Source organism: Triturus cristatus, chromosome 9 (genome assembly GCF_964204655.1).
Source record: "Triturus cristatus chromosome 9, aTriCri1.1, whole genome shotgun sequence".
Taxonomy (NCBI): domain Eukaryota; kingdom Metazoa; phylum Chordata; class Amphibia; order Caudata; family Salamandridae; genus Triturus; species Triturus cristatus.
The window spans coordinates 1,032,052,329-1,032,066,012 of record NC_140592.1 but is presented as its reverse complement, the minus strand read 5'-3'; the positions used below and the strand labels follow the sequence as shown (position 1 = coordinate 1,032,066,012).

At 44.6% G+C, this 13,684-nt stretch overlaps 1 protein-coding gene across 1 annotated transcript in view; it reads right to left on the bottom strand.

Annotated features, from left to right (window-relative positions):
* Positions 1–13,684, bottom strand: part of ALDH6A1 (aldehyde dehydrogenase 6 family member A1) — a 72,858-nt gene that overhangs the window by 11,626 nt on the left and 47,548 nt on the right. Inside the window, exons 6-9 of the mRNA XM_085626776.1 lie at positions 12,744–13,046; positions 11,942–12,063; positions 11,318–11,507; positions 10,489–10,670 (exon numbers count right to left, since the gene is read on the bottom strand). Of these exons, the coding sequence (XP_085482902.1) occupies positions 10,489–10,670; positions 11,318–11,507; positions 11,942–12,063; positions 12,744–13,046 (797 nt within the window). The remainder of the gene's footprint in view (positions 1–10,488; positions 10,671–11,317; positions 11,508–11,941; positions 12,064–12,743; positions 13,047–13,684) is intronic.

Genomic DNA, 13,684 nt, shown 5'->3' with positions numbered 1-13,684 from the left:
GGAGTACTTTTTTAATGAACTGATTTATTTCATTGTGATCAATCTGTTGCACTCTTCCTGGTTTTGGAACTACTTTTGAGTTTCTTAGTCTAGGACAGCTAACCCATGGCGGTGGGCAATATCTAGATGTACTAACTAAAACTCATTGGTTGGTGCGGATTAACTTACCTTAGGTGTCAAAGGCTTGCTTTATTAAATGTTTTTGAATAAAAAAGAGTTAAATTAGAGTTTTATTATCTCCATCTAAAGTTTCAGAGCCTACTGAAACATTGTATGTTTCAAAATAAATCATGATTCCAAAGGGGAAAGTAACAGAAGAATACAGGGTTGACGGCATTGTGTTTGCAAGTGAATACACACATTTATAGTGCAACCAAAGAAGATACATTTGGATCTAAAGTACAAGAATAGACTGGGAGAAAAGGAGAAGGCTGTCTTTGTATACTGGAAACTAATGTTCCATTAAAACAGTTATGTACCGGATGTCAATCTTTCAATTCTATGCAGGCAGCGTGTCCAAAGGGTCTCATCAGGACGAAGGAAATTTCAGTCAATCAAAAAGTGTGTGAAAATTCTGAAAAGGCATTCACAAAAGGTAAAAAAGATAACCAACAAGTCATGGAATGGAGAGACTCATTATTCGCTGGGTAAGTAGCCCAAGGCAATAAATAAATTCCTCGAGAAGCTGTTCCTAACTCGTGATGCAAAGTAAACATCTGTCAGTGGTGGCCAAAAGATTGTAGCCACTATTATTCAGCAGAAAGTATAAATCTTTTCACAGTGGTTGCATGAAGGTGGTTACAGAGTTTCTTTGAGGGCCTTTTGGAAATAAGCCCAGAAGTATAAAAACCGAGTAAATAAAACAATGTATCCAACTCCATTTCTGAAATTCCAGTAAGATATCTTGTTGCACCATCTGTAAATTTAATCCTAAAAAGACTGGAAAATGTGTACCATTCTGCTGCACAATAACAGGTAATGAAAGCCCCACGCGCCAAACATGTCTGTAGGGAGCACTGCACGTTTATTAGGCATCAGTATTTTTTTTTTTTAAATACATTGACTTGTGGTAAAAAACGTATTGCAGTTCAGCATTTAGCAAGGGTAAGTCTATAAAAACAATTATAATAAATACACCAAATAGTACTGTTTGGTGACAACACATAGATGCTCCGAAAGTTTCACATCCCTGCATCCATTAAAGCGTCCTATTAGGTATGGCGTTAAGTCTATTTTTGTTGGCCTATTTGTTTAACAGCCCTCATTTATGTGGCTTTTTTGCGAAAATCCTGTAACAAAAAATGCTAAGTCGGGAATAAAAACTAGGACATGATTGAAGCTTTTAGAAGCCCCCCACACACAAAAGTCGTCATCATCCAATGAGTTGGTAAGGTGGAATGGAATGCAGGGGTCCCTCTCAATTGCCTAATACACCCTTCACAATTGCTTGCTGGCCCCCTGCACGGACAGCCATTACTGTCGGAAACCCCACCAGTCTTTAAGACTCTTATCTTACAGCGCTTTTACCACACTGGTATTATAAAAGAAATTAAAGAGTGTACCTCAATCACAGCGCAAGCAGCAGAAAGACACTAATTAAAAAGAACCAATCTACACTTGGTCTGTGCGTCAGAGAAGAAACAAAGTGACGCCTGGCCTGCACCATCCAGTTAAAAGGCAGCAAAGAGTGACACTGAAGCCCAATAAATGGTAAGCAAGGGGCAGACTCCAAGCTCTTTTTATAAACAATTTAGTGTCTCGCTAACGCATGCTGCTTATGCAGGCTCGACCGTAAAAATTAGACCAGGTTGAAAAATACAGAAATTGATTTACATTTGAAAGTGATGGAATTCAAGGTAAACAAGTCAGAGTTTCACAATTATAGAATTAAACAGGTGATTGGAGTAACAGCAGTGGACACACAGTAGCTTTAGGGAGACCATGGTGAATGCCATGTTTAGATGGGAGAACAGGTTGGAAGAGGTGGAAAGCAATCAAAGAGCCTCCAACATTTTAGTCCTGGAGTTTCCTCCAGAGTGTCCTTAGACTTTGCTTTGTTCGCCCCAAGTTGGCAGGGTATGCCCAGACGTGTGTCCCTTGCTCACTTTGCCACTGGATTCAAGCTAGCCTGGCTGATGACGGCTGATTAGCCAGAAAACGGTCCCAGGATGCTTATTTCTGGTCCAGGGAAGACATGGCTTGGAAGTTCGGCCTGGATTGTTCCCATGAGGCACAGGGTGTGACTGATTTGCATATGGCCGTGTCTGAACTGGGGTGGCGGAGTGAGCTAAAGAATGATGGTTTAAACCCAGATCAGTTGACTGGGGTGAGTGCTTGCAATGTTCAACACTCCGTCCATCATCCCCTTTGGTTTTGCATCCTTAGACAACAGCCACAGAGACAGTGTGTTTCTTCTTCCATGACCACCAGATGCCCCCCAGAATGGCAGACTGGACAAGGTGAGGAAGGGATCCAGCTGCCATCAACTGGTACTGGGCCACATACACAGGCTCACGGGGGCGCAGTTATTGTTGTTCCCCTTGACCCAGATCTCAGTGAGTCTATCATGCAGAAAGCAGCTTCCCTAAAGGAAAGGTCATCAAGAAGACAGGAATAGAGAGCTCCTTTTCCCAAACTTTGAGCAGACTTCATGCACATGCCAGCGGTTTCAGGTCCTATGTAAAGAACTTGGCAATATGGGAGTCCAAGCCTCTGTGTGAAGTCCTACAAAGTTGATGGTTTGGCAAGACAAGTAATGCATTTTATCTGGACAGGAGGCTGTGCAATCGTTTTGGGCAATCTAAAGCCATCAATTGGACTTAATTTAGTGACACTATAGTTGTTGTGGCCTAAATGGATGAGTGTAGTACAGCACTCTTCCATTTCTCCTGTGGCTACTGTAGGATGTAACAGTTCTTGGGAGCTGGTTCTTACAGTGGTAGTGTTTGATACTATTGACACCTCAATGAGGTGCATCTCGCTCTCTTCCCACCATACTCTCTTTGCCTTTTCTCTTTCCTTCACCACCTCCTACGCCTCTTCCCGTTTCTCCTCTCCTCTGACGTTTTTCTTATCTGGGCCACAAAATATTTGAGTTTGATGAACCGAAGTATGAAGAGTATACACCCACCTTGAGGAGGTTAAGTGAGGGGTAACCACTGATTTCAAGAGGTGGGATACGCTGTTCCCGTCATGGTGCATTTTGCTTTCAATTAAAAATAATTTAATACAAAAAAAAAAAAACTAGACCGGAGACTTGAGAAAAGAGGATATCAAGTTACGGACCGGGTGGAGAGTGACCTCACCAAGGGAGAGCAGAGGCACAGAATGAATACAGTCCAGTTCCACCACAGAACCGAGCGAATGACCAAGAGAGAGAAAAATCAGCCGCTTGAGCCTAGTAACGTCTGGGTCAGTTGTGTCAGGATATAAAAAGTGAGATTCAGAGCCTCATCCAGGAAGAGGCTGCAGAGGGCATACCATAGTGCTATCCAGACTCACAGGACCAAACGGGCTGCAAGCATACGCACCTGCGTACGGGGCCATCCGTGGCAGAGGACCCTAGAGAACGCTGGTTGACTGCGACTACTGAAGTCTGTTGGGAATAGCAGCACACCGACTTCTATTTTTATGGCAAGGGCTTGTAAAATGCTGAGCACAGAGTCATGGCTTAGCAAAGGAGGAGTTCCAAGAGTAAAGAGTGGAAGTAGCGGGAAGATCTGTAGTTAATTGTGTTCAAGTAGAAAAATAAGCAAAAATGGCGTAGACAAACTGAAGAGCTCAGCTTTCGTAATAACCACGGTTAAAGAGGACAGAAGAGCTCCCCCACCTTTGACCAGGTGAGCAGCGATGCCTCTGCCCGAGTTCTGTGAAGTGAAAACACCCCCTTGCAGCTCACGGTTAGTGCAGAGATACACAGATAGCAGAACAGATTTAAACAGGTCATAAAGTATGTGACAGAGAAACTGGTGTTAAAGGAGTAGAACTTAAAAGGTCCCTCCTTCAGAAAGTATAGGATAGTACCTGAACATCTTATGAAATCTAAAGTACATAAAACGTGAAACGGCAATGCCGAGGCGAGAGAGAACCTAATGGAAAGCTGAGCTTACATTTCTGCTGTGCCTGCCTCGGTCCATAAATAACTCAGCTGGATGAACGGAGACGTATCAGTCTACAACGCCCCCAGGACACACCGAAATCTGATACATGAGAGAGGAATTCTGGGCAGCGCTTAGTGTGCAAAAATGTTGTATAAAGTTGTTCCAGTCAGATAATGTTAACCAAAATCATGTACTTTATTCATTTTTAAAATATTTTTCCTAGTCACGTCTCAATAACTGTTTACCAGTGGCAGCTGATGATCTTTGAAAGTGGTGGGTCATCGTATCTTCCCCCAAATCCCAAAAGGAGTAGGTCAGTTAAACAATCGAGACCCACGTTTTCAATAGGGTGACCAACTGGCATAGGTGCAAATTCAGGAGAGTGGGTGTAAAAATTCAGGACAAAGGGACAAAATTCAGGACAAAAATTCAGGACAAAAGGTCATAACTCAGGACATAATGCAAGTTTTACAGATACGTCAGAGGAGATTTTGCAATAGTATATAAGTAAGTAAATATACAACCACCCAAGTACAAGTCCAAATAAGTTTATATTAATTAGGTTGAGACAATCGTGCACTTAACGGTTTTTCAGTATGCCCGCAGCTTGCTACCTTAGACTATTCAAAATTCGCATCTCGCTCCAGCAGGTACATTAGTCACCAGATAATGGTGAACCACACCTGAATATAAGTGAGGCCGCTTTTAATGTTGATTGAAAACTACTGGATATACAAGGAACTTTCAGTGCCAGCCCCCAGTAACAAAACCGCCCCCCCCCTTTCCAGTCTCCGATGCCCGGTCTGGCCAGTCCGGCCTTGCTACCACCCTCCAATGGTGCCCCTCATCTTCGCATAGACCGCATCTCATGTGTATTTAATTTCTTTTACAGTGTTACTCATCCCAAGTATGTAGGGCAGGGTGTCGGAGTGCGCTACATCACACACACATTATATAGAGACAATGACTCATATTAACGTGAAAGTCAATGTATGGGAAATGTTACTTAAGATAATAGGTGCTACAAGGTGTAATCATTCTTTTATCTATCATTCAGTCTTTCACTATTCATTCTGTCCTTCCATCTATGTGCCCATCTATACCCAAACATAATCAACCATTTACAAACCTATCCACCATGTATCCTTCCATCCATCATTTCACTCATCCATCCCTCCATCCACCCTTTCCCTCCTCCATCCATTATTCATCTACCCACCCATTCACGCCATCCATCCGTACATTCATCCATCCATCCACTCTTCCACCTGTCCATCTATTCACTCATCCATCCAGCCATTTACCTTTCACCCATCCAGCCATCCTTTCACTTACTCATCCATCCACCCAATCACTTATCCTTCCACCCATTCACCCTTTCAGTCATTCATCCTCCCTTTCTCTCTCCAGCCCCCTTTCACTTATCCATCCATCCACCCACCTACTCATCCATTCATGAATCCATCCATTTATCCTATTACTCATCCATCCTTCCACTCATCCATCCGTTCTCTCATCCATTCACCCTTTCACTTCTACACTCATCTAGCCATCCTTTTGTCCATCTATCCCCCTTTCACTCACTCATCAATCATTACATCCACCCTTTCACTCATCCATCCATTCACATTCACCCTTTCACTTATCAATTCATCAATCCATCCATCCTTTCACTCATCCATCCACCAATTCACTCGCCCATCATCTACCCTTTCACTCATCCATCCATCCATCCTTTCACACACCCATCCACCCTTTTGCCCATCCATTTACCCTTCCACCCATACATACATCTATTTACCTTTTCTCTCATCCATACTTCCACTCATTCACTCATCCATCCATCCATCCTTTCTTTCATTATCTATCCATTAACCCTTTCATTCATCCATTCATTCATCCTTTCAGCAATCCATCCAGACATTCACACATTCCTAATCTTATTTAGTCACCCACCTTTTCACATTATGAGCTGAGCCTTTGTCTGCAGAGTTGCAGACAGAAGAGGCCCATCAAGAACTTCACCTTGCTGTAGTTCCTAAAGCAAGGGGTGGGGTGGGGTGGGGTGGGGGAGAGTTCACTATGCCCCTGCACATGGGCAGTCTGAAATCGTAGAAGTCATGAGTCATGCATGATGCACAGAGCCAGGATGTGAGGCGACTGACATGGTGTTGGTTCCAGGGCTTTAAGTGGTGTAAAAAACTGGGGGGGGGGGTCTCTTGAAAGGGGGTGTTCATTGTAATTAAGGGCGTGGTTTAAAACACCTAGGCTAAAAATCTGCGCTTAGCATAGTGTTCCGCCTGACTGGTATTATGTTGTTTTGGTCATTGCATCCGGATATATAATACAGCAAGTATCATTACACCAAAAAGCCAGGACTATTGGCTTTGCCAATGGGTGTTAGTTGCTTAAAATAAAAATGCAGCAACCATGGCTTTGTTGAATATAATATTGAAAATACTTCAGTTCTAAAATGATGACAGTGAAAGAACGATATCCCGTTCTTCTATAACTTGTTTTATAGGCTTCTTTATCTAAACTGTTTCTAACGTTGCAGCATTGGCGTTTTACGGTTTATCTAACAGAACGCCCTGCTGTACACTGAGGCCGGAGGAGGCCGCCACATGCTTTAACAGCCCAGACTGCCCCATTGACATTCAGTATGTGGCAATTACCCGGCATACAGAATGACAATGGGCAGGTGGGACTGCTCTTGTGCGCCATGAGGAGTGCGAGGTGGCCCCATTGGGCTGGGGGTGAGGCCTCTCGCAGGGGAGCAGTGCTGCTCCCTGTGATGGCCAAAATTACGGACAAAAGGCGTCCGTAAAAGGGATCCTCACGGACAACGGACGTGAGGTCCAAATTACGGACGGTCCGTGAAATTTACGGACGGTTGGTCACCCTAGTTTTCAAGGGCGGACCGAAGTGTTTTCTCACATTTAAAAAACCCATCAAGTAACAGTTAAAAAGTGCATTTTAGGGCATAACTTACCACCATCACATTTTAAAAAGCTTAGCCTATGAAACGACATAATATTCTAGTACGGGATGGATGAAGCTAAAGGGGAGAACAAAGTGTGCATTTGAAACTGGAAGCTGGGGAGAGTGGATCACGATAGCCTGCCTGTGAATCAGGGCGGAAGAATAAAGACCATTTCCGCTGCTTACCTGTGTCCTTACTTGTCCATGTTGTGTGCACCAGGAGAACCACTACAATATTGATTGGACGCTATAAAAATAAATCAGTCCCTCGCTGCTTGGCTGAAACGGAGTGCATGCAGGGCTTGGGAAAAATAAGTGCCATGTCTCCCCCACCCAGCCAATCCAAGCTCTGCTCTCATGCAATTTATAATAGTAAACAACATAAGAGCAGTACTAGGATTGGTTGGGACAGGCGAAAACAGCACTCTGTCCGAGACAGATGGGACTGTGTTTATGCTTCTCCGGCTCCCTGACTGGTCAATCTGACATGCACAGTTCAGTTACACAGCCTTGGATGGTTGCCCCAATCAATCACGCCTACTGCTGGGAGAGACCGGGCCAAGGGAGCCCAGACCCCATTAAGGAACCAATGAATGTTGTACGGTACGGATAAAGTATTCTAATTTGGATTTTAGTTTTTAAATAAAGAGTCAACAATGTAGTGGCACGCAGTGTGTTGACGCCCCTATAGATGTACCGCCCCAGCTGTTTACATCTGGATTCGCATTTCTCTTGGTGAAATCGGTTATGCCTTATTGGGAACCTAGGTAGCCAAGTAAAGATCCAGAAGAAGGGACGATTGTGATCTTTTTAAATACATCTTTTAAAACATTACACAGTGTGGCTTAAGCAGGTATAGATCTCTCTGTGATGGACCACTAAATTAGTTATCTTAAAGAAGTGCTGTGGCTAATAACACAGACATAAACAGCAAAGTAGAAAGAGAGACCTGTCCCTAGTGAAGGACACGCCCTCTCTTTGTGGTTAAATCGCAGTGTTGATTTCTAAAACACAAATTAGGTTTGGACATGTGTGTGAACCGGTCAACTTTATCCAACGAAACGTCCCATATCTAGTAACGATAGCTCAGGACTGACATTCCGAAACAAACATCATGCATTCTCAGTAAAAGTTTGCACAGGATTGGTGGACATGTACGGACAGAGGTCCTAACGTAGCTAAGAATAACTATCCCACTGTCACTTTGTTGTGCTAGCCGGTCTTATATTTTTACCCATCCTCCTAGACCGAGCCAACGGAGATGCTCCATGGGATTCTGCGATATGCAGCCGGATACCTTTGGCTCTACCGTGTACATGGGTGCACCCAATATGCACTCCCATCCATGGTCCAGAGACTACTGCCATTCTTGAGCAGACTGACAATTTTGAGTTGGTGGGAACAGGTATTGAAATGGGGATACAGACATTTATACCTGTACTCTTGGGGGCGGAGGCCATATTCGTCTGCAACGATTAACCATCAGAACAGGGGCACTTGCCTGCCTTAGAATTTGTATGTAGTGAGTGGAAGTGCATGACCAGGAGACCATATGCAGTGACTGGTGTCCTTCCAGGTCCAACAGTTAGGCTCACTGAAGAGCTGTTTTTTCTGCAGATGGTCTTCGGTCACTGTGGACCCGACAACCTGCATATTCCTTTGCTCCAGGGCAGCCGAGCAGAATTGGTTGCTGCCTGGTGGGCTGAGTTAGAATCACTATCAGGCACTGCTAAGCCAGGTTAAAGGAAGGGTGAACGGCCCAGAGATCCTGATGTTGGATATGAATCCTTAAATGTCAGTGGAGGAAATTTGCTTAAGGCTCTGGAGCTTGACAGCCTTCAAAAGACAAATGTAAAAGGGGTTGTGAGCAAGTGTTCCTCCTTTCCAAGGTAATCTTTTTGTCAAATAGGATAATTCCTTACTTCAAATCAATACAAGAATTCAGGTAGGTCTTGAGTGAAAAGTGATTTTTTATTCACCACATTTCGTTGTTTCTGTTTCACTCGTTTTTTAATCTTTCATTAGGAAAAATGAACAGTCGACGTGTGTTTCACCCTATGTGGCAGGTAAAGCCAGGGCTTTCTCAAGGCTAATCTTTGCAATCCAACAACATAGTGACCGCATTTAGTCTGTGCATTTTCAGTTTTATAAAGAAATCATGTCTAAACATCCAAATTTTGTCGGTCGCGTAGGCCAAAGTCTATCGTGGAGTCTTCGGATAAATCCTGCTAAGCCAGGTATTCCTTCACTACTCTAGAATCCACCATTGCCTTCCCTTTTTGGGTTGTACCAGTGGTTGGTTGCATAGCAACTAGGGAAACATGGCTCAGGCCATCGAAATTGGATGTAAGCACCACCATCTCCAGTTCTAGGCAGATCTAGCTTGAACTGTGGTTGTCATTCGATTTCACTAAATGCCCACAAATTAGGATATATTCGGGCCCTCTGTATTTATCTAGTCTTCAAGAAGGATCTGCCATCTACACCAACACTGAGAGAAGCCTGCCCTGAGACAGACCATGCTTACTGTAGTCCTCTCTCGAGGGCTGGGAACAAACCCTAGATCCTGAAGGCAATGAATCCAGTGCACTCTGGAACAAAAGGAAAGCTAGTCTGCTTGAAAGAGGAGAGGAGCAATCCCTCGAGAAACAAGAGCAAAGCCCAGGTGACTGAAGGACTATCTGGAGGTTCTTCTCGGGACTCTGCATCAAGAAGGCTCAAAAACCTTGCAATCTTGTCTGTCAGATCCCACCTAAACTAAAGTGTGTGATGACAGATGCGGAGACCCTTTCCAGGACTACAACACTGGTAAGCCTTTGGCATTCCGTGCCAACTTTATAGTCACGGGAATCTTCGCTGCTAGTCCTAGAGAGACGCAAGGCTTGTCTTCTTCCCTTAAGAAGTTGAAGTAGTCACCCCCGCTACCCCTCACGGGGGCCAATCACTCGCTGTGCAAAGCTACTGGACTCAATTCTCTAACCCCTACAATTGTGCATTCACTGTCATGGTGGTTTTCATATCCACATCAAATACTGGTGGAACTGATCAGTCCATTGTGTCCCCATAGTCCTGTGACTGTGGCAGCCGGGCACAACAACTGACAACAACCAGCATTGTTCTAGACACAGGCTTCTGAAAGGTGGTACCCAGGGGACGCCTGGGAATGCTAGCACCAGTTCAGCACCATTTCCCCCTTTCAGAACCGAGACTCCTTTTGGGGTCCTAAATTTTCATACGTCGTTTCAGACTTGCACAACTTCCCTTGGGATTGCTACACTCCATCATATTTAAGAGGGACCAGAGAGAGAGGACAATCAAGGAAGCCAATGTTTTAACACTTCAATATGAAAAATACATCCTCTGAACACCAAGTCATTCCCCGTTATGCATATGACTTCTTGCTCACCTGCACTTTAGCCAGAATCGTAGGGCCAACAAAATTGCCATTTTCATAACCTTTTACTTTGACATTGCGACCATCCAAGACAAGACTTGCGCCCTCCTTCACACCACTTTCAATCAGGCTGCAAACTCGCTCTTGGGCACTTTTGCTGATCAATGGCCCCAAGTCAGCACCAGGCTGGTCTCCTGCAAACAGAAGGAATTAGACTTCAAAGACGAAAAGGAGTAGCTAATACATAGACAAGGCACTTCAGGTATTATTGTGAGGAATAGCAGGTCTATTCGCTAACTGTTTCTACCTTTGCTATCATGTCCACTGTACTCTCGAACAAAACCCGGAGGGCCTCCTTTAATTCAAACCCCCACCCCTGAACACCTTCATCTCATGGACTACTCTTGCTAACTGCACCCCAATAGCTCATCACCACCTTTAATGTTCCTTACCCTCTTTGTTATCAACTAACTACTGCAAACCATGTTTACTACCAACTGATGCACACTCTCACTTCTCTGAGTCATACCTGTGCAACCTCTTCGAGAAGATTAAAAACCCAGCCTTTCTTTTTTAAACTTTTACTTCCTCATTCTATCATCTCCTCGCGTTGTGTGTCCCGGCAGCTACAAAAAGCCAGATAGTCTTCCTGACAACGAAAACTCACTCCAAAATCCCCACAATCCCAAAGCACAAAGAAAGAAACCGGTCTGCTTGAAAACAAAGCCAAGTTACAGGCTCAAAAATACATAATGATGGGACGTTCAATATTGGTGTGAAACATTTACACCATCACATACAAAAGTGTGAACAGAGGATAGGATGACAAGAGGATCCTCACCAGCATTCACACGAAGCTTCTTGGATCTTTCTACCAGCTCTGGGAGCCAGGACCGGGCTTCCCCAACCAAGACCGCAGTGGACAGAGCCATGCAACGCTGCCCAGCTGCCCCGAAGGCCGCTCCCACAAGCTGGTTCAGAGTGTTTTCTTTATTGGCATCGGGCATCACTACACCATGGTTCTTTGCCCCCTGCAAAAAAAAAGTTGGTTGATTCCAGAGATTTATTAAATAAAAACAGCAGCAGATCCCAAAGCTAGACCACGTGCTCACACTGCAACTGCACCCAGACATCAGCCAGCTGCAGCTATGCACACTGAAACGATACCCAGGGCTAAACTGCGTGCCCACACTGCAGAATTACCCACAACCCTACCAGCAGCACACACGGACTACAATTAGAGCCACATTGCAGTAAATACTAGAGTGCGGCTGATTTTGCACAAACATCTAACAAACAGCTTTAGCTGCTTCCCACACTGCTGAATCCATAAGCAACTCAGCACTGTATTTACACATTAACCACACTGCACTAACAGCCCACCCGGTTGCCACACTAAAGCTTAACGAACAGCAGTAAATTGAGGTGGGTTAGGCCAATTTAGTGAGAACATAGAGCGTCATACCATGTTGGACTGCACCCTCTTGCCGTTCTTGGATCCTCGTTCATAGATGTACTCTCCAGCCTGGTTAGAGCCCACAAAGCTGATGGCCTTGATAGCAGGATGATCGCAAATGAAGTCCACAGCTTGGAAAAAAGACAGATCCCTTACTACATGTCTGCCTTAGTGCTCCTGCCTCACCAGCAATAATAAATGCATATCAGCCCCATTCCCCCTTCTCAAAAAACATTGGATTCCTCCATGTAGTGCTAACCCTTCCAACTCCGCTACCCACAATGCACCCTTAACACTCTTTACTTTTGGTAACTTAAGCTTTCGCTTCTACCAAACCCCTCCCACAACTCATTTATCACAATTCACTAGAGGTAACCCACCCTTAACTGCCTTCTTCCTTGGTATTAATGATGCCCTTCTCCCCCCGGCTCACCCACTAATGCCCAAACCTCACTTTCATACCACAAGGATAGACTTTGTGTCCCCCTAGCCGCCCACCTTCTCTCAGAACCCCAACCCCTCATCTCCTTTTCCACTTGTGGCAAGTCCACTATTCCATCCTATTTCCTTCTCTACAACATTTCTCACAACACCACAACTTATTTCTACATCTGGCATTATGCTTCACTAACGTAGTTGCAAAAGTGCCCTGCCAATATAACCCCTGTCTCAATTCTTCATTTCCAGAGTTTCTTCCTGACTGAAGCCTCCTCCACCATCCTAAAGTGCCTCCCAGGAGCATGCAAGAGCTGTGCTATCTCACCTACATTCAAACTCCACCTGCGGCACACATGCACTCAGAGCACCTCACCTGCATGCTGCCCGTGGATGATATTCAAGGTGCCATCAGGAGCCCCACAGTCTTGGAGGAGTTTGGCCAGCAGCATGGTGGCCCCCGGCACACGTTCCGACGGCTTCATCAGATAGGTGTTTCCGCACACCATGGCCATAGGGAACATCCAGAGAGGGATCATCGCAGGAAAGTTGAAGGGAGCGATGCCGGCGCATACACCAAGGGGCAGGCGATAAGTGCAGGTGTCCATGTCCTTTGTGATAGAGGGCAAAGTTTCTCCCAGCATCAAAGATGTAATGCTGCAGGCATGCTCCACCACCTCTGTAAGGGAAAGCAGTTCCTTGAACATACACAAATGCCTTTGTTCATGTAAAAACCTTCAGCCACACTTGTGTCCCCCGTTTATGACCTTAGCATGTGGATACCAAGTATATAACACTGCAGGCCTAGTTGTGTGGTTGAGGCCCAAGCTAAGCCAGCCCTGAGATAAGCCCACCACACGTGCCATCAGACCCACGAGGAACAAAGCCAATCCAGAGAAGTGGAGAGTCCATCAAGGGCTGTTAGTGCAGCCACTCCACAGACATATGCAAAAAGTGTACAAACACACTGTTCTAAATCTTTTCATTTTAGAGATTTCCCTCCAGGTATACTACCAGTTGAAAGCACTGTATCACAACCAGCATCAGAAGATATATCCAAACATTATAATCTGCAATGAGAAGTAAACTTAAATTAGGGTGATCCGAAGAATGGATGAAAACTAGAGGGTAAAAGCTTTTGGGAACTGGATCCCAATAAGAGAATTTCATTAACATTTACACTTCCTGTACCAAGTATCTATGTTTAACGAGCTTTACTGTTCATTGAATATATCTATTTATTTAATACAGTGAAACTGGAACTCCTATTTGTGATTTCTTGCAGCCTGATACTACTGGAATAAGCACACAATATAG